Source organism: Impatiens glandulifera, chromosome 2 (assembly GCF_907164915.1).
Source record: "Impatiens glandulifera chromosome 2, dImpGla2.1, whole genome shotgun sequence".
Taxonomy (NCBI): domain Eukaryota; kingdom Viridiplantae; phylum Streptophyta; class Magnoliopsida; order Ericales; family Balsaminaceae; genus Impatiens; species Impatiens glandulifera.
The window spans coordinates 66555814-66575207 of NC_061863.1; the positions used below are offsets into that span (position 1 = coordinate 66555814).

The following is a 19394-nucleotide window of genomic DNA, read 5'->3' on the forward strand; positions in this document are numbered from 1 at the left end:
TAAACTTGACTCTTCATAGCCCTTTCCATAAGACCAAAGTGATTAAACTTGTCCTTGGTCTTTAACAAGCAGGTGCAAGTAGATTTCCATGAAACACGTCCAGGAAAGTTCTCAATTACAGTTTTGTTTTTGCATTTGGTTGGTGCCATCTGCAAAAAATCAATAAGTCAAAATAATGAAAGTAAATACCACTAATTTAAAGGAAATATGACATTTTTCGCAGACGACAGTGCATCTGTCGCAGACGACAGTGCATCTGTCGCAGACGACAGATGCATCTGTCGTCTGCGGCCGATGCACTGTCGTCTGCGACAGATGCACTGTCGCCTGCGAAAATGCATCGTCGCCATCGACAATAAACCCAAAACCCTGCAACAGCCTTCGACAGAAGCATTTTAAACCAAAAACTAAACCTAAACAATAAACCTAAACAATAAACACTACCTAAACCTAAACACATACCTAAACCTAAACAATACCCTAAACCATTCCTCCATTATAGCATGCATGGATATAAAACGGAGAACTAGGATAGAAACGGGGAAGATAAACTCACATTCGACGTATTTGAGTTGAGATTCTCGTCGGGGGCTCTTGTTTGTCGTCGGAGCTCGTCGGGGTTCGAGGGAGGGTTCGAGGGAGAGGACGTCGTCGAAGTTGGAAACGAGAGAGAGGGAGTGAAAGGAGAACTGGGAAAGGAAGACGGGGGAGTGAAAGGAGAACTGGGTTCGAGGGAAAGGAAGACGGGGGAGAATGAAAATCAATTTTTTTTTTTTTTTTTTAGTAAAGGGTAAAACTGACCTTTTGCCTTGACAAAAGGTCAAAAATGAAAAACTTATTAATCACCTGTTAAAAGTGGAAATTCCCCTCTTATGAGGGTTATTCCATCAAATTTCCCCTTGATCTTTTGGCTCAACTAAATATGAGGCCAACCGGTACAATACAAAAAAAAAAATATACTGCACTAAATAATTCTGTTAAAAAAATAACTTAGTTAAAAATACTTGGTCAAAAAAAATCAAATACTATAAATTTATTTCCGTTAAAATGCAATTATTTAACGCACTAGATCATTTTTGGACTATTTATTTGGGGTATATATAAGGATTATTCAAAAATTGAATCAATTTAATTATAACTCAAAATATATTAACAAGAAATTGATGTGATATATCAGTTTAATTTTTATAAAAAAAAATTAATAAAAAATCGTTTGATTGTTATTATATTAATTATTTTGAAATTACTTAAAATTATTTTGAATATATCAGGTCTTATATCTAAATAATTATTAAATTGACCAAATATTTAATACTTATATATGTTCTTGAATTTATATTTAATACAACTGAATTTAAATTTATTATAAAAATAAAATTAGTTAGATTGTGATTTCTGAAGATACGATATGTTACAAGGGTTTAACAAAGAAAGAATATATATATATAGTTTTAAATTTCAAATTTAATATTTTAAACATTTTAATTTTTTAATAATAACAAAAATTAATTAACATATAATTTTATTTACAATAATTATTAAAATATTTTTTAACTAATAATTTATTGTATATTTATATTAAAATTATTAATTATATATTTAGAAAAATAATAAAAATAGTTATTTCAAAATATTTTATTCTTAATTAAACCGCGTATTTATTTAAGAAATATTTTAGAAGTTATTCTAAATAAAATATATTATATGAAATATATATTACAGAGTTTCATTAATTTTAACAATTATCCATATATATATATATATATATATATATTTATTTATTTAATCAATTATTTATTAGTTTTTCTAAATAAAATATATTATAAATAGAATTATATATAAATTAGAATTTTTAATTTTATTAAAAAAATTATTTAAAGATAAGTTATTCAAAATTATTATTGATTTTAATAATTATAAATTGATTATATATATATATATATATATATATTTATAAATTAAAATTATTAATCTCATAAAAAAATTCAAAATAAAATTATAATTTCAAATTATTTTATTATTATAATTTTTTTTTTATAAAATATTAAACCGCGTATTTATTTAAGAAATACTTTAGAAGTTATTCTAAATAAAATATATTATATGAAATATATATTACAGAGTTTCATTAATTTTAACAATTATCCATATATATATATATATATATATATATATATATATTAAAAATATTTATTTAATCAATTATTTATTAGTTTTTCTAAATAAAATATATTATAAATAGAATTATATATAAATTAGAATTTTTAATTTTATTAAAAAAATTATTTAAAGATAAGTTATTCAAAATTATTATTGATTTTAATAATTATAAATTGATTATATATATATATATATATATATATATTTATAAATTAAAATTATTAATCTCATAAAAAAATTCAAAATAAAATTATAATTTCAAATTATTTTATTATTATAATTTTTTTTTTATAAAATATCATATATATATATATATATTATAAAAAAATTATTATAATATATATTTCAGTTTATATTGTGGTTTGTATAGTAATATTTATATTGTTTTATAATATTTTTTTAAATTAAAAAGTGATTGTGCAATTTAAAACAATAAAAGTCTTTTAATGATTTCATTTTCATTTCAAAATATTTTAATAATAAAATCTATTTTAAAAAGAATATAAAAACATGATACGAGAAAGAAATTATATAATTTTCAAAATAAATTTGTAAGGATTTTCTCTTTTCTGTTTAATTTATAAATCTACACTTAGTTTTAACTAATGATAATGTTAACTAGATGTTAATTACCTGACAACCTATATTAATGGAGCCGTAATCCAGCAAGCCTCGGTTTAAGGCAGCTCAATTACTTTATATTTATATATATATATATATATATATATATATATATATATATATATATATATATATAATTGAGTGTTTATTTAATCATAAAATATTGTAATATAATGATTCAAGAAAAAAAAATTGAGATTTTTTTTGTTTGTTCAGAATTCAAATTTATATATAAAAAAAAATCATTCTTGGAACCAAACCCTAGTTGTTAACGTCTCTTGAGAATTCTTGCCGACAACCAGAATAGTCCCTTTGGGTTGAAACATCTATATAAGTTTTAAGTATCACATTTTAAAAACTTGGATTTTGAATTGTTGAACTCGTATAGAATATAGAATATTACTTTTACATACATTGGATGGTAAACTATGGATAAATAGGCATAGAACAATCAATTTTTTGTCATGAAAAAATGTCAATTGGATAAAAATATTAAATTTATTTATGTTATAGTGGACTTCTATTTATATATATAAACTTAATCAAATATATATCAAATTTATTCATTTAAGAAAAAAAAGAACTAAATAAATTACTAAATTAAAATATATCATTTCCATAATAATAATAAAAAGTTAGACTTAGTTTATGATATTAATTATTAAAAATAGAACGCTCTAATTTCACATTTTATTCACTTTGGTAAAACAACTTATCTACTAACATATCTCATCACATATTTTTTCTGAATGAATCTATCATCTCGTGACCTTACACTTTAACTTTGATCAATCAAATATTTGATTCATATTTTTTTAACCATTTTCAATTGATATTGGTCTATTATCCCTCGGTAAACCACATCTCAATCACACACTTGGTTAAATGTTGTACTTGTTTTGTTAGGTTGTAAGTTCAAAACATACATATAGAATTTTTAATTTTATTTTTGACCGTTTTAAGTTTATGGGCGGGTCTACCCACAATCTAACCCAAGTATCTATTTACACCGGATTATTATCCCTCGGCAAACCACATCACAATCACACTTGATTAAAGATTGTACTTGTTTTGTTAGGTTGCAAGTTCGAAACATTCATATAACATTTTTAATTTTATTTTTAACCGTTTTAAGTTTATGGGCGGGTGAACCCACAATCCGACTCAAATATTCATTTACTCTCACATATATATCCAAATTAACTACAGCTCTCGACCCGACAATCCGGACACTTTAAAAATTAAGCATCATTATATATATAGATTAGTTAGTTAAAAAGTTGAACTTATATTGTTAAAATGTCTCACGTTAATTTAATTTGGTGTTGAATATTAAATATAAAATGTTATTAACTTAGTTGGTTAATGGTTTCTACTTGTTTTGTTAGGTTGCAAATTCAAAACATACTTTTATAACATTTTTAATTTTATTTTTAACCGTTTTAAGTTTATGGGCAGGTCAATCCACAATCCGACTCAAATATCCATTTACTCTCACATATATATCCAAATTTATCACAACTCTCGACCCAACAATCCAGACACTTTTTAAAAATTAAGCATCATTATATATATATATATATATATATATATATATATATATTAATTAGTTAAAAAATTGAACTTATATGGTTAAAATGTCCCGTATTCATCTAATTTTGTGTTGAATTTAAAATATAAAGTGTTATTAGCCTAATTGGTTAAACGGTTTTACTTGTTTTTGTTATGTTACAAGTTTGAAACATGCATAGTATTTTTAATTTTATTTTTAACCGTTTTAAATTTATGGGCGGGTCAACCCACAATCCGACCCAAATATCCATTTACTCTCACATATATATCTAAATTAACCACAACTCTCGACCCAACAATCCAGACACTTTAAAAATTAAGCATAATTATATATATAGATTAAAAAGTTGAACTTATATTATTAAAATGTTCCATGCACGTTCATCTAATTTTGTGTTGAATTTAAAATATAAAGTTTTATTAGTCTATTTAGTTAAAGAGTTAACTTGTTTTTGTTAGGTTGCAAGTTCGAAATATAACATTTTTAATTTTATTTTAACCGTTTTAAAATTGTGACAGATCAACCCAAAATACGATCCAAATATACATTTACTCTCATATATATATCCAAATTAACCACAACTCTCAACCAGACAATCCATACACTTTAAAAATTAATCAACATTATCTATTTTCAAAGAATATTATTCCAAATTACAAGTTCAAAATTTCAAATATATATATATATATATATTTATATTTTTAATATAATATTTTTAAATATTTTGATTTTTTTAATAAAAATAAAAAATAAAAAATTTAATTAACATATATAATTTTATTTGCAATAATTATTAAATAAATATTTTGAGATTATAATTTATTTTTAAAAATAAACAATTTAATTTATATATAATATTTTTTATAATACATTATATATATAATTTTAGTTTAATAAAAAAAAATATTACAAATAACAATGTATTATACATAGTTATATATAAATTAAAATCATTAATTTTAGTTAAAAATTTAAAATAAAATAGTTATTTCAAAATATTTAATCTTAATTAAAACACATTTATTTAAGAAATATTTTAAAACTTATTCTAAATAAATTGTATTATATATATATATATATATATATATATATATATATATTAGAATTTTTTATTTTATTTAAAATTTCAAAATTAAATTAATATTTAAAAATATTTATTCTAAATTATCTTTAATTTTAACTATTATTAATAAATTATATTTATTTATTTATTTAATAAATTATTTATTATTATTTTTTTAAATAAATATATTATAAATAAAATTATATAAAATTAAAATTATAATTAAAATTTAAAATAATAGTATATTAATGTAAAACAAAATTGTTAATACAATTTTTTTTTGAATAAAAGAGATAATGACACCTACACCACCGTGAATTTGTTTAAACTCAAAACGCTTCAATCTACTTTGAGTCTTTAATATTTTTAGTATACTCAAAGTTGTTAAAATATTAAATATATATTATAAAAAAAATTATTAAAATATATATTTTAATTTATATTTGATTTATATATTATTTTTAAATCAAATATAAAAGATATTATATAGGATTGTTTTCTTATTCCTAATCCTAATAAAACTATTAAAAGATAATATATATAGGATTATATATATATATATATACATACGAATTTAACGCCTATATATTTTTAAATAAAAAAATTATTCGATTAAATATATTTTTAAAAATAATAAATTTAATTTATATATAATATTTTTTATAATACATTATTAAAATATATAATTTTATTTTGATAAAAAAATATTGGAAATAACATTGTATTATAAATAGTTATATATAAATTAAAATTATTAATTTATTTAAAAATTCAAAATAAAATAGTTATTTCAAAATATTTAATCTTAATTAAAACACGTATTTATTTATGAAATATTTTAATATATATATATATATATATATATATATATATATATATATTTTAATATATATATATATATATATTGGAATTTTTTATTTTATTATAAATTTCAAAATAAAATTACTGTTTAAAAATATTTATTCTAAATTATCTTTAATTTTAACTATTATAAATAGATTATATATATATATATATATATTTTTTAGCTTTATTTATTTAATAAATTTTTAGTATTTTTTTCTAAATAAATATATTGTAAATAGAATTATATAAAAAATTTAAATAAAATTAGAATTTCAAAATATTGTATTATTATAAAACAAAATTGTTAAAATATTAAATGTATATATATAAAAAAAATTAGTATAATATATATTTCAGTTTATATTTGATTTGTATAGTAACATGTATATTTTTTTAATATATTTTTAAATTAAGAAGTGATTGTACAGTTTTAAAAAATAATAGTGTTTTAATGATTTTATATTCATTTAAAATATTATAATAATTAAAACTATTTTTAAATGAATAAAAAAATAATATATGAAAGAAATTAGATAATTTTCAAAATACATTTTAAGCATTTTCTCCTATATTAATATGACATGTGTCGAAATGACAATAATTGATATATAAATATATAAATATTTATTTAGTAAATTATTTAAAATAAATATATTATTTTTAACTATTTTAAGTTTTTATGTATCCATCGATAATTAGATTCAAATATCAATTAATTTCACGTATAATTCTCAACACAACAATACATACGCATAATTAGTAAATACTAAGAAAAAGAAGTAAGTTGATGCTTTAAAATCATATAATCACACATCCTAATTAAACAAACTATCAAAATAAAAGTAAAATAAAAACAATGAAAATCATAACTAGAACTCCAACTACTAATCTGTTTTCACGAATTCACGGCATTACATTTATCCAGGGCGACGATTGAACCCGAAAATCTTATTCTTCCCGTTTCTACCACTCCAACTCCGGTTGTTACCATTAAACCTCGAGGTTGTATTTTGAGTGCCTATTGTTGTTCGGAACACAATATTTTTTCAATTCATAGTTATTATCGTCGCCCCACCCAGTTGGGACTATGTGTTTGTACGAATCGCCCCACCCAACTGCGGGTAAGGGCTCGTTAAAACCGTCGCTCCACCCAGTTGCAGGTACGGGCACGTTGAAATCGTCGCCCCACCCAGTCACGGTCACGGGATCGTCGAAACCCTCGCCCCACCCAGTCGCGTGTATGGGCTCGTTCGAACACTGGCCCCATCCGGTTGGAGGTAAGGGCTCAACAACGTCAATTTCTGCGTCTGGAATGTCGTCGTCCAAATCACCCCAACCAATGGAGTAACCAGCATAAAGATCATGTAGACCAATAATTACACCACCTTCTTGATCATCTGGCACCACAAATTCACGGTCTAAATCCAAAATGAGTTCGGGATCAACATCATCGTTGTTGTTCCAGTCGATTACATCATTATACATGTCCGGATCAGGAAGTGATATTATTTCGCAAGGCAACCCATTTGTGTTTGTCCAAAAGCGTTTCTTGGCATTGTGGAATGATTCTTCGACTGCAGAATCTCTCCAATTAATCACGTTTGGGAAGATATGAATATACCTTTCGGCTTCTAAGAACCTTCGCCACGACATATTACCAATTTCCTTGCAGAACTTCTTCTCCCACGACGGAATAGTTGGCTTCCAAACATATTTATTATTATTATTATTATTACCTGAAACAAATAAAAAATATATACAATATCAAATCCCATGGACTCATCTCATTTTTTTTTACAACTTATATTAAAGAAAATCAAAAGTTTAACTAACCGGTGTGAGGCTTTCTGTAATGGGATGATCCAATTCTTGGAATTTTGTAAGTATTTCTGCCCCTAGTCCAATTATTCATAGTATAAATTTTGAAAAACTCAAAATTTAAACCCGCGAACAAACAATGATCGATAAAAAGAAGTTAGATTATTATTGATGAAGAGAAGAATAAATAAATGGAGAAATTTTAGTTTGAAATGAGAGAGAAAGAGAATTAGAGAAAGGAGGATTAGTTACTTTGAATTAGTTTAAAATGTGATAATTTATTATTTATAATACGAGCCGATCAAATTGGATTAAGGCGTTTCTTTTTCCTATTAGAAATATATTTCTCTACTTTGACCTTCTTAATTGTTTTATTTATTTATTCAAATAGATTCTATATATTTACAAGATTGTTTTCTATAAATTAGATAATATAACATATTTTATTACTATTATTTAGACACAAAATTAATAGTATTTCTTTTTTAATCTTCATTAACTTTTTTCTAATTTAACAATAACCTTTTTTCTAATTTTATTACTTTATGAAGATGACATTTTAACCTTTTTTAAAAATCAACTATTGATTTTATGTGAATAAATTGGAACAAAAAATAGTGTTTTAATTAATTTATTATAATCTCAAAATATTTTAAGAATGAAATCTATTTTTTTTACAAAATAAAAATATACCATGAGAAGAAATTTATATATATATATTTAAGACTAAAAAAAACTAACTGGAAATAGATATCAAATAAGAAATTAATATTTTTTTTTAGAGAAGTACGTGAATTGTGATATAGTCTACATAAAATAATAAATATGTTGTCAAAAAAATAAATATATGTATTTTAAAATTATTTTAAAATGTGAGAATTTATTATTTATAATATAGCTGAAATTGGATTAAGGCGTTTCTTTTTCCTAATAGAAATAAATTTCTCTCTCTTTGACCTTTTTAATTGTTTTTTAATTTATATATTTACAAGAGTGCTATCTATAATCTAGATAATATAACATTTTTTATTACTATTATTTAGACACAAAATTAATAGTTTTTTATTTTTTAATCTTCATTACCTTTTTTTTCTAATTTAACAATAAATATTGTTCTCTTAAATATTAATAACTTTGATTTGAAATTTACGAAGATGATATTTTAATTATTTGTTTTTAAATCAACTATTGATTTTATGTGAATAAATTGGAACAAAAAAATAATGTTTTAATTAATTTAATATAATCTCAAAATATTGTAAGAATGAAATCTACTTTTTACAAAATAAAAATATACCCTGAGAAGAAATTTATATATATTTTTCTAAGACTCAAAATAAATTAACTGGAAATAGATATCAAATAATAAATAATTTTTTTTAGAGGATAGTGTTTGTGAATTGTGATATAGTCTACTTAAAATAATAAATATGTTGTCACAAAAATAAATAATAAAAATTATAAACTATTAAAGTATATAACTAGAAATATTCAAGTACAGTGTTGTTGAAAAATCATGTTGAATATTGTTTTTTATACCGTCTTGAACAGTTATGTGGCGGCAAAAACCTCTAATGAGAAGAAGAGGTGAAATAAAATATGTATGTTTGTTTTGTGTCTCAAGATATATCTTTTAGGAATTTTAAATATAAATGGAGCAAAATCATTTAATTGAGACATATTAAAATTTTGAAGGTATATAGGTTAATAAATCAATTTTTTTTTTTTTTTTTAAATTTGTTTAAACTTTACAACATTTGGATTAGTTGTAACTATTAATTTTGGTTATTAATAGTTTAAAATCCAAAATTCTTATTATTAATAGGTCTTTGATCTTTGGGCTCAACTAAATATGAGGTAAGTCCAATTGGTACAATGCTCAAAAAATTACTGCACTAAATAACTCGGTTAAAAAATTAACTTACTTAAAAGTACTTAGTTAAAAAAAATCAAATATTATAAATTTATTTTAGTTAAAATGCATTAATTTAACGCACTAAATAAAAATGATTAGTTGGCTATAATTTTTTTTATATAAAAACAATTTATTTGAGGGTATATATAAGGATTATTCAAAAATTGAATCAATATTTGATTATAACTCAAAATATATTAAGTAATATTATATTAACAAGAAATTGATGTGATATATCAGTTTAATTTTTATAAAAAAAGATTAATAAAAAATCGTTTGATTGTTATTATATTAGTATTTTTTATTTAATTAGTTATTTTGAAATTAATTAAAATTATTTTGAATATGTAAGGTCTTATATCTAAATAATTATTAAATTGACCAAATATTTAATACATTATATCTGTTCTTGAATTAATATTTAATATAACTGAATTTAAATTTATTATAAGAATAAAATTAGGAGTTGACGTCTCCTTGTCAAAACAAATGAAGAATTATCTGATTTACGAAATCCACTTGAATTTAGGGTTAAATAAGGTTAATAATTTATATAATCCAAGTTTTCTTCTTTTTATCTATTTTAATTAAATAACCAAACAAGTCGAATTGATTTAACTTTTTGGTAGACTAATTTATAAATTTTAAATTTAGTTTATTTTAAAAAAAACATACTTGTTAAATTAATTTATAATTACTACATTAGGCTTAGAAAACTAACAGTGTAATATTACATTAATATAATATAAATATTAATATAATTTATAATAATATTATGTTCATATTATATATGTATTAATAAAATTTCTTAATTATTTTATTATTATGTATATCCTATACATAATAACTAAATATTAGAATTGATTATATAGCTGAATATACGGCACAATATAGAATTTTAATAGGGTATATGATTATGGAACGGGAACATATATAGATATTTATTTATTTTTTAATTTAATTAAAATATTTATTTTCTAATTTATCAGTCCAATTGTAGAAAAAACTTAAAATTCCCGGTTTACAATTATTAAATACTTGAAGGAATAATGAGACCAAATAAAAAAAAATATATATCTAATTTTATTATGACTCCATTAATTTACAAATAAAAATAATAATTTATACATATTAAGGGGGAGAAAACTTATTAGCTTGGGACATGTACTAGTTAAATTAGATAAAATAATTAAAATTGGTATAACTAGTTCAACCCAAATGTTAGTTGGTCTTGACAAAATAGTTCTAAGAGAACAAAAATCACGTGTTAAATTTTCAATTAGAAGTCTTATAGGAAGATGAAAATCATAATTATAAGTTAATCTAGATTCATATTCTAAAACCTAAATCCCAGCAAGCACGATTAATAGAGTATGAAGATTCAAGGTTAGGCAATAATGAAGAAATCATTGGATCATTAGCTAGAGTTTTGTTGACTAGTAATTTTCTAGCCTTCTTATATATATGATGTTTGATCAATTGAACCCAACTAAACATTGGCTATCTATCATATTTCAGTATTAATTCAATTTAACTGCAGACTCAATTGTAAGTCTAATTCGATCTCATGTCATGTGTCCTTTCCTCATTGCACCTGAAATATGCAACATTTCTTAGTATGGCTTCATGAGATTTGATACCTAATTAATCTTCAATTCTTATGCTACTAGTTTCTGTGAGATAAACATAGAATCGATACAATGTTTTGTGGAGGGAGATAATGTTAGTTTAAGTGATGAATTTCTTTTTTAAGCCTTCTTTCCCATGGAGAACCAGATTTGTAAATTACTATTTTCACATTATATATATATATATATTTTATCATACTACTTTTGCTTTTCTAACATCTCATATATATGGATTTGAAATCAGCAAAAATAAGGAAAAAAGAATAAGGTTATAAGCTCTAGAATCATATCACACAAAGTAAATCGTATTACTCATACTAACATCACACATTCTAAACAATGAAAATCTTAACTGAAACTCTAACCACTAATGAGTTTTCACAAATTCACGACATTAAGGGAGACGAATGAGCTCAAAATTCTTATTCTTCATGTTTCTGCCACTCCAATTCCGGTGGTTACCATTAAACCTTGAGGTTTTGCATCTCGAGTCCCTGTTGTTGTTGTTGTTGTTGTGTGGAACATAATATTTTTGGAATACATTAGGAAAACCTTTGTTATTTTTGGATACATAACTACTGTCATTGTTCCACGATGTTGCAGTTATGTGTTCGTAAGAACCGTTATCTCCGGTAGTTACATAATTCTTATCGTCTCCCCACCCAGTTGGGACAATGTGTTTGTACGACTCGTCCCATCCAGTCACGGCTATAGGTTCGTTTGAACCCTCGCCCCACCCAGCTGTGGGTACGGGCTCGTTGAAACAACCGTCGCTCCATCCATTCACGGCTATAGGCTCGTTGGAACCCTCGTCCCACCCAGTCGCGGGTAGGGGATCGTTGAAACCCTCTCCCCACCCAGTCGCATGTATGGGCTCGACAAAGTCGTTGTTTTCTGCGTTTGGAACGTCGTCCAAATCACCCCAGCCAATGGAGTAACCGGCATAAGGATCAGGTAGACCAATGATTACTCCACCTTCAACATCTGGTGCCACAAACTCACGGTCCAAGTCCAAGATGATTTCGCGATCAACATCAATATCGTTATTCCAGTCGATTACATCATTGTGGATGTCAGGATCGGGCAGTGGTATATCGCAAGGCAAGCCATTGATATCGGCCGAAAAGCGTTTCTTGGCATTGTTGAATGTTTCTTCGACTGCAGAATCATTCCAATTCATGACGTTTGGGTATATATGAATATACCTTTTGGCTTCAACGAAATCTGACCATGACATATTACCGATCTGTTTGCAGAACCTCTTCTCCCACGACGATGACGATGGATTAGCGGTATATCTATTATTACCTGAAGCAAACAAATCAAAAAAAATATATACATATGAGAATCATCTTCTCTTTCAAGTATATAAAACAAGAAATAAAAACATACCATGCGTTGGCTTCTTGAACGATCTCATGTTGGATTAATTATTAGAAAAAAGGATACAATTCCTTTCAAAAATCTTGTAGGTGCGAGAATAAGAAAAACAATTGTGATGTGATTTGTGAAGTTACGAGACTTACGACTAGCAAAGAAAGAATATATATAGTGAAAAAGATTTGTTTAAATTTAATATTTTAAATATTTTAATTTTATAATAATAAAATTATTAATTAACATATAATTTTATTTACAATAATTATTAAGTAAATAACCAAATATTTTGAGATTATAATTTATTTTTAAAAATTAACAATTTTATTTATAATACATTATTAAAATATATAATTTTATTTTAATAAAAATAATATTTTAAATAGTATAATTTATATATATAAATTAAAATTATTGATTTATTTAAAAAATTTAAATAAAATAGTTATTTCAAAATATTTTATTCTTAATTAAAACACGTATTTATTTAAGAAATACTTTTTATTCTAAATAAAATTATTATATATATATATATATATATATATATTATTAAAAAATTCAAAATAAAAATATTGTTTAAAATATTTATTAAAAATTATCATCAATTTTAACTATTATAATTATAAATAGATTATATATATAAATTAATAATATTTATTTAATAAATTATTTAGTAGTTTTTAAAAATAAAATATATTATAAATAGAATTATATAAAAAATCTAAATAAAATTATAATTTCAAAATATTTTATTATTATATAATATATATTTCAGTTTATATTTGGTTTGTATATAACATGAATATTGTTTTTTAAGATATTTTTAAATTATATATTGTTTTTTAAGATATTTATAAATTATATATATTATTTCAAAAAATCGAGACAATTCTTTATAATTTATGAATATATTATGATTTTGTTTTTGGTTAATAAAATATTATTATTAAAAGTGATTATTAAATTATCAAATCCCAAGTTTCTTGCCAAAATTTTATTTATTTGATTTTATATAAAAAAAGGTTATAAATTATATACATTTTTAATGTTAGTTTATTATGTGGTATAATTATATAATATATATTTCCAAATAATATACTATACACTATACAGATATATTTGTAATTTTTATGATTGTAAATTAATTTTATTTTTTTTGTATGATATTAATTTTTATTTTGTTTTAAAGAAAACTAATATTATTATATTTGTTTTTTTATCATTTATTAATATTCTTAATTACTTAATTTTTAAATAAAACATTTATTGTTATATAGGTTTTCATGTTATTTATTGAATAAATTTATAATTAATTTAAAAAAAATATTTTTGACACTTTCACAACCACTAATTATTCAAATAGTAGTGACATTAAGTGAATTATTTAAGATTATTTCAAACTAATTATCATCCCATTAATTATCTTTTCTTCAATCTCATTAAATAAATTATTTGAAATATTAAAGTAATATTATTATTTTTAAGGATGTTTTAATCTTTTGCTCAAATAATAAAATATTATTTTTTATATAAAATATATATATATATATATTGTTCAATCCAAATTATTAAGGATATGTGTGATAATATTATTCCAAATTACCCAAATAAAAGGAATATTTTAGCAAAACAATTATGTTTATTATTTAAATCCTGTCTTTCACTAGTCGTTCATTATTTATTTATCCTCTAAATTATGTTTATTTATATAATAATATAAAAATATAATTAACCTACTATTTTTTAAATTTTGTAAGTGAAAAGTTACACTTAACCTAAATTCATTACATTTACTCAACTTAAAGAGTTATTTATTTTATTGATATAAAAGATGTGACTGAATTATATTTTTATTGATATAAAAGATGTTTATATGGAATTTCTTTTTATGTAAATATACAAATAAAACAATGTTTTTTGATAAATTTTTATGATTTTAATTTTAGACAAAATAATTAATATTTTTATAACAAATAAACTTAATTATTATTGCATTTCTTAAATATTTTAATTTTATTTATAAACACATATGACTTTTAAAAGTTAATAACAATCGCAACTAAACCACAATACCCAGATAGAAATAAAAGTTTTTTTATTTTCCTAGATCTAGTACTAAAAATTGATAAAAAAAAATGTTTTTGGTGAAGTTTGAATTCATAACCAAATAAAAAATCTAAATTTCAATGTTGAGACATTAAACTACAACATATTCAAAATATTTATAAACTTATTTATATATTTTTATTAAATGGGCTGCCCTGGGAGTGAGCTGCCCTAACCCGAGGGCTTACCCAGGGCCCGGCCCTGACCACAATGTAAATAAAATCAGGATTAAAATTATGTTACCAATTAAAAAACCTTACAGAGAATAATAACATTTCATATTTTTTTAATTAATTCATAGCAAAACTAACTAAAGAAAGCCTATGTTAAATTAACAAATAACAACAAATTAAAAAAAGTCATAGAACTAAAAGCAATCTTTCATATATTAATAAAACACACACACAAAAAAAACAATTTAAGTTACTATCTCTTATATATGTTTTTCTCTACTTAAATTTAAAATATTTTTAATAAAAATTAAATTCGTAGTATTTGATCTTTAAAGCATTACTATTATCATTATTGTCTATGTTGCTAATGAATTATATAATTCATTTCTTAGTAATATTAGAATAAAATAGGAAACATGTTAAGATTTGAGATAAACATTAGGATGAAATTATAATAAAAAAATGTCAGTTTAAACTATTAATATTAAAATATAATTGTTTCAATTCCTTTAAGTATGAGGTGGTTTTTAGGGATGGATGGATTAGGTGGTAGGTTAGGTTTAAATTTTTTTTAAAGTGGGCTTAAATAAATAACAAAAAGAATTAGATTGAGGTGGGCAAAATTTGATAAAATCAGACGATGTGTTCATAAGATTGAAAAGGTTGAGATGAATTCATATTTCTAGAGGTGTCATAAAACAGCAAAAACAGTTTTTTAGAATAAAAGAACACTTCATTTCTTTTTACCATAAGCCTAGACGGGGATACTCCGACTTGACTGCGTTGTTACCTTCTTCCAAGACAGGTGGTGATTTCCCCTTATTGTCTTTCTGATTCTTCTTCTTATTGTTGTTGTATTTATGGTCCTTCAATTCTAGAAGAAGCATCCTATTCCTCTGTTTTTGTTGGCTTTTTCCAAGTAAGGAGCAAGTTTCTTAAGAGAAACGTATTGATTCAACTCGTTATCGTCAAGCATTAAGATTTCTTCTACACTTAAACCGTATCGTTTCCAACCTACTTCTTTGTACTTGAATCTTGTCTTTTGAGAGATCCCCTTTCTTTGCTTTAATCAAAGCATTCAAGAACTCCAAATCCTTCTTCGGGTCAGCCAAGTGAGAATCATCATATTCATCTTCTTCTTCTGATGATTCATCAGAGGATTCATTTATAATTCCTTTCTTCTTCTTCTTAAGCTCATCTATTTTGTCATACTCTAGGTTTATTCATTTAGGTTTCCTTATTGATTGAATGAAACAAAGCCGTATGACAAAATAGCATAGTTTTAATCTCCAAATCCATAAGGATAACTATAATAAAAAAAAATATATTGTACACTAAGATTTGAGCTAATTGAATCACAAAGTTCATTAAATTTGTCCTGGTAGTAGTTTTTTACCTCATTGAGCTACAAATCCATCTAATTATCTCCCCAAATATTATCCCTTCAAACTAGTTAAAATCAATCACCATCAGGATCATAAGGTGTTATGTATTAAGCATGTCAATAACCGAACTATACTTGAAGTAACTGGAAAATGAAAATCGATTTAATTTACTATTTAAAGAGTTGCCTACTCAATACATGTACAATCTATTGCCCTTTGAAACAATCTCTAAACTAGTAGGAATCTTCTATAGATATTTCCAAATGGCTGTCAAGTGTAATTGATTCATATTTTGGAGCAGAGCAAATAGTTCCCAAATAAACACACCAAGTCATTTGATTACAAATTTCCAGATGCTCCAAACTATTGAAATGGGTTATTTGAGATTATCACCAAACAACACGCTATCCAAACAACAATCACATTTTGAATCATTCAAATCATCACCCAAATGCCCTCATTTTAATTATTTTCATTGTGACTTAAAAAACCTGGTTATTTGGATAGATGATCAAACAAGACTATTAAGGTTGTTTTTCCTTTCTACTCATAAACATTGTAGCATTAGTCATCTATTTTCCAATACCCAACTTAACAAATAAACATCAAAAGATCATCACACGTGAAAACTGCTCAAACTACAATAGCAATTAGATTATCAATTGCATCAAATAGTATGAAGAATCTTTTTGAAATTAATTTAGACCATTTTGAGCAATCGACTTGAACATATGACTAACTACACACATATATCAAGCAACATGAAGAGTCACAAATCAACCAATAACTAAATCACTAGTTGAAATTTCATCTTGTAACAAACATGCTCCTTAGATTTGAGAGTTATCTTGTAACAAACACGCTCCTTAGATTTGAGAGTTTTAGCATTTAATTATTGCCGCAATAGTCAATATTGCAACTAAGAATCATTCATACAAGTATTTAAAATCAACATAGAAGTGTTTGATTGAAGTTGCATGAAAAATATGTGACATTGCCATGTTACCTTGCTGCAGGGAAAGGATGAGCAGTCAGTACTACTTGAAGGAGAAGAGAGTGGCTAGGGTTGTGACTTGTGAGTCAGAACTTGAAGGAGAGGAATGTATAATTTAACTGCATTCATTGAAGAAGAATAACAAATTCATTTCTACTCACCAGTAAAGGATAACCATTGGAGTCAGAGATCGTTTGAAGAATAACAAATTTTTAGCACAACCTCTGGCAGCAGAAATGAAAATCAAATTGAGATAATTGATCTAAGATTTAACTAGTTTTGCAATGAATGAGGATGATCTGATCAATAATTCTCATAAAGAAATTGAAGTCATGGCCAACCAATAGCCACTTGAAAGATGAAACTACTAATTAAAACAAGAAAACATTGATAAATTCTACAATTAAAACCAACAAGAACATCCTATCATCCATAATGCAAATTTAAGTAAACAACCAGAACCATACAAAAAAGGGATAACATAGAAGTCTGGTTCATGAACACCACTACCACCCCCTTTCCATCCCAAAACCCTAAAATCGTCCTCTGCCACGACCACCACGGAAGCCACCACCTCCACCTCGGAAACCACCTCCTCTACCGCCTCCACGAGGAGCACCTCTACCGCGAAAGCCACCTGCTCCTCCACGACCACCTCTTCCACCTCCTCGGCCACCACCACCGCGTCCACCACCTCTACTAAATTGGACAGATCCCCTGTAGATTTTCAAATGAACACACAATTTCAATCAACAGACTTCATGTACTATTAACAAACATAGATAGATCATACAAAAGAAAAACCTCAAAATAATTCAAATCCTAGTGATCAACAAGTTTTAGTTCTTGAATATTGATGATAGATTATCAAAATGTGAAAGATATTCAAACTAATTCAATAAGATTAATGCACCAAATAGAAAATCAAAGACTCTTTAAGAGAAAACGTACTTAGGCTGTGGGAGAAATCTGGCAAGAGGCAAAAGCTTAGCTGGGTCAATGTAGAATTTGTCTCCTGCTGCATAGGAGGTTGCTACAATGCCTTCATTCATTTTGATAGAGAATAACTACAGCAGCAAACAAACACAATTAGTCTTCAGATTCAAACTTAACCAAATCGAAACAACATCTAAACATAAACAAGATAAATTAGAAACGAATGTCTCACAGATTCATTGATCGGGCCAAAAATTTCATCCACTTTACCGATCTGGGTCATGTTCTGAAGATAGATCGGCGCATTGAAATAGGGTATTTTCTCATTTGTAAGCTTCGTGACTGCATCTCCCTCGCAAGCATGAATGAACGAAGAAACCTCTACACAGAATACAAAAAAACAGAGTCATTTAGCAATAGGATTCAGACAACGATTAGCGATATAGAGAAAGTAGAGAAAAAGAGAGAGAGTGAAAACGAACCGACGACATGTTCAGGAGGTTGGTTATAGTCCTCACGACCGCCGCCCCTTCCGCCTCCGAAACGGCCGCCTCCCCTGAAGCCGCGGCCTCCGGAATCTCTACCGCCTCTGAAACCACCGCCACCACGGCCTCTCATGGGAGGTCTCATGTTTGAAGAAACCTAAAATCGAACTGGAACAGAGGCAAAGTTAAAAAACTCTCTCAACCCTAAGCGGCAGAAATGTAGGCGAGAGATGAAATATACAGAGGAGGGTTTAGGGTTTATAATGAGCCTCATCAAATGACGGAAGCATCCCCTTTTAAACACTCTCAAATAC

At 24.8% G+C, this 19394-nt stretch overlaps 2 protein-coding genes across 2 annotated transcripts; both read right to left on the minus strand.

The window, feature by feature from the left end:
• Positions 1-7253: 7253 nt before the first annotated feature.
• LOC124925261 lies at positions 7254-7916 on the minus strand. Its single transcript, XM_047465231.1, has one exon. The coding sequence runs from the start codon at positions 7914-7916 to the stop codon at positions 7254-7256; it is 663 nt and encodes a 220-aa protein (XP_047321187.1).
• Positions 7917-17954: 10038 nt separating this feature from the next.
• On the minus strand, positions 17955-19329 carry LOC124926367 (H/ACA ribonucleoprotein complex subunit 1-like protein 2). Its single transcript, XM_047466574.1, has 4 exons — positions 19078-19329; positions 18828-18976; positions 18611-18726; positions 17955-18376 (listed from the first exon to the last, which is right to left on the minus strand). The coding sequence occupies exons 1-4, from the start codon at positions 19223-19225 to the stop codon at positions 18193-18195; spliced, it is 597 nt and encodes a 198-aa protein (XP_047322530.1). The 5' UTR covers positions 19226-19329; the 3' UTR covers positions 17955-18192.
• Between the last annotated feature and the right edge of the window lie 65 nt (positions 19330-19394).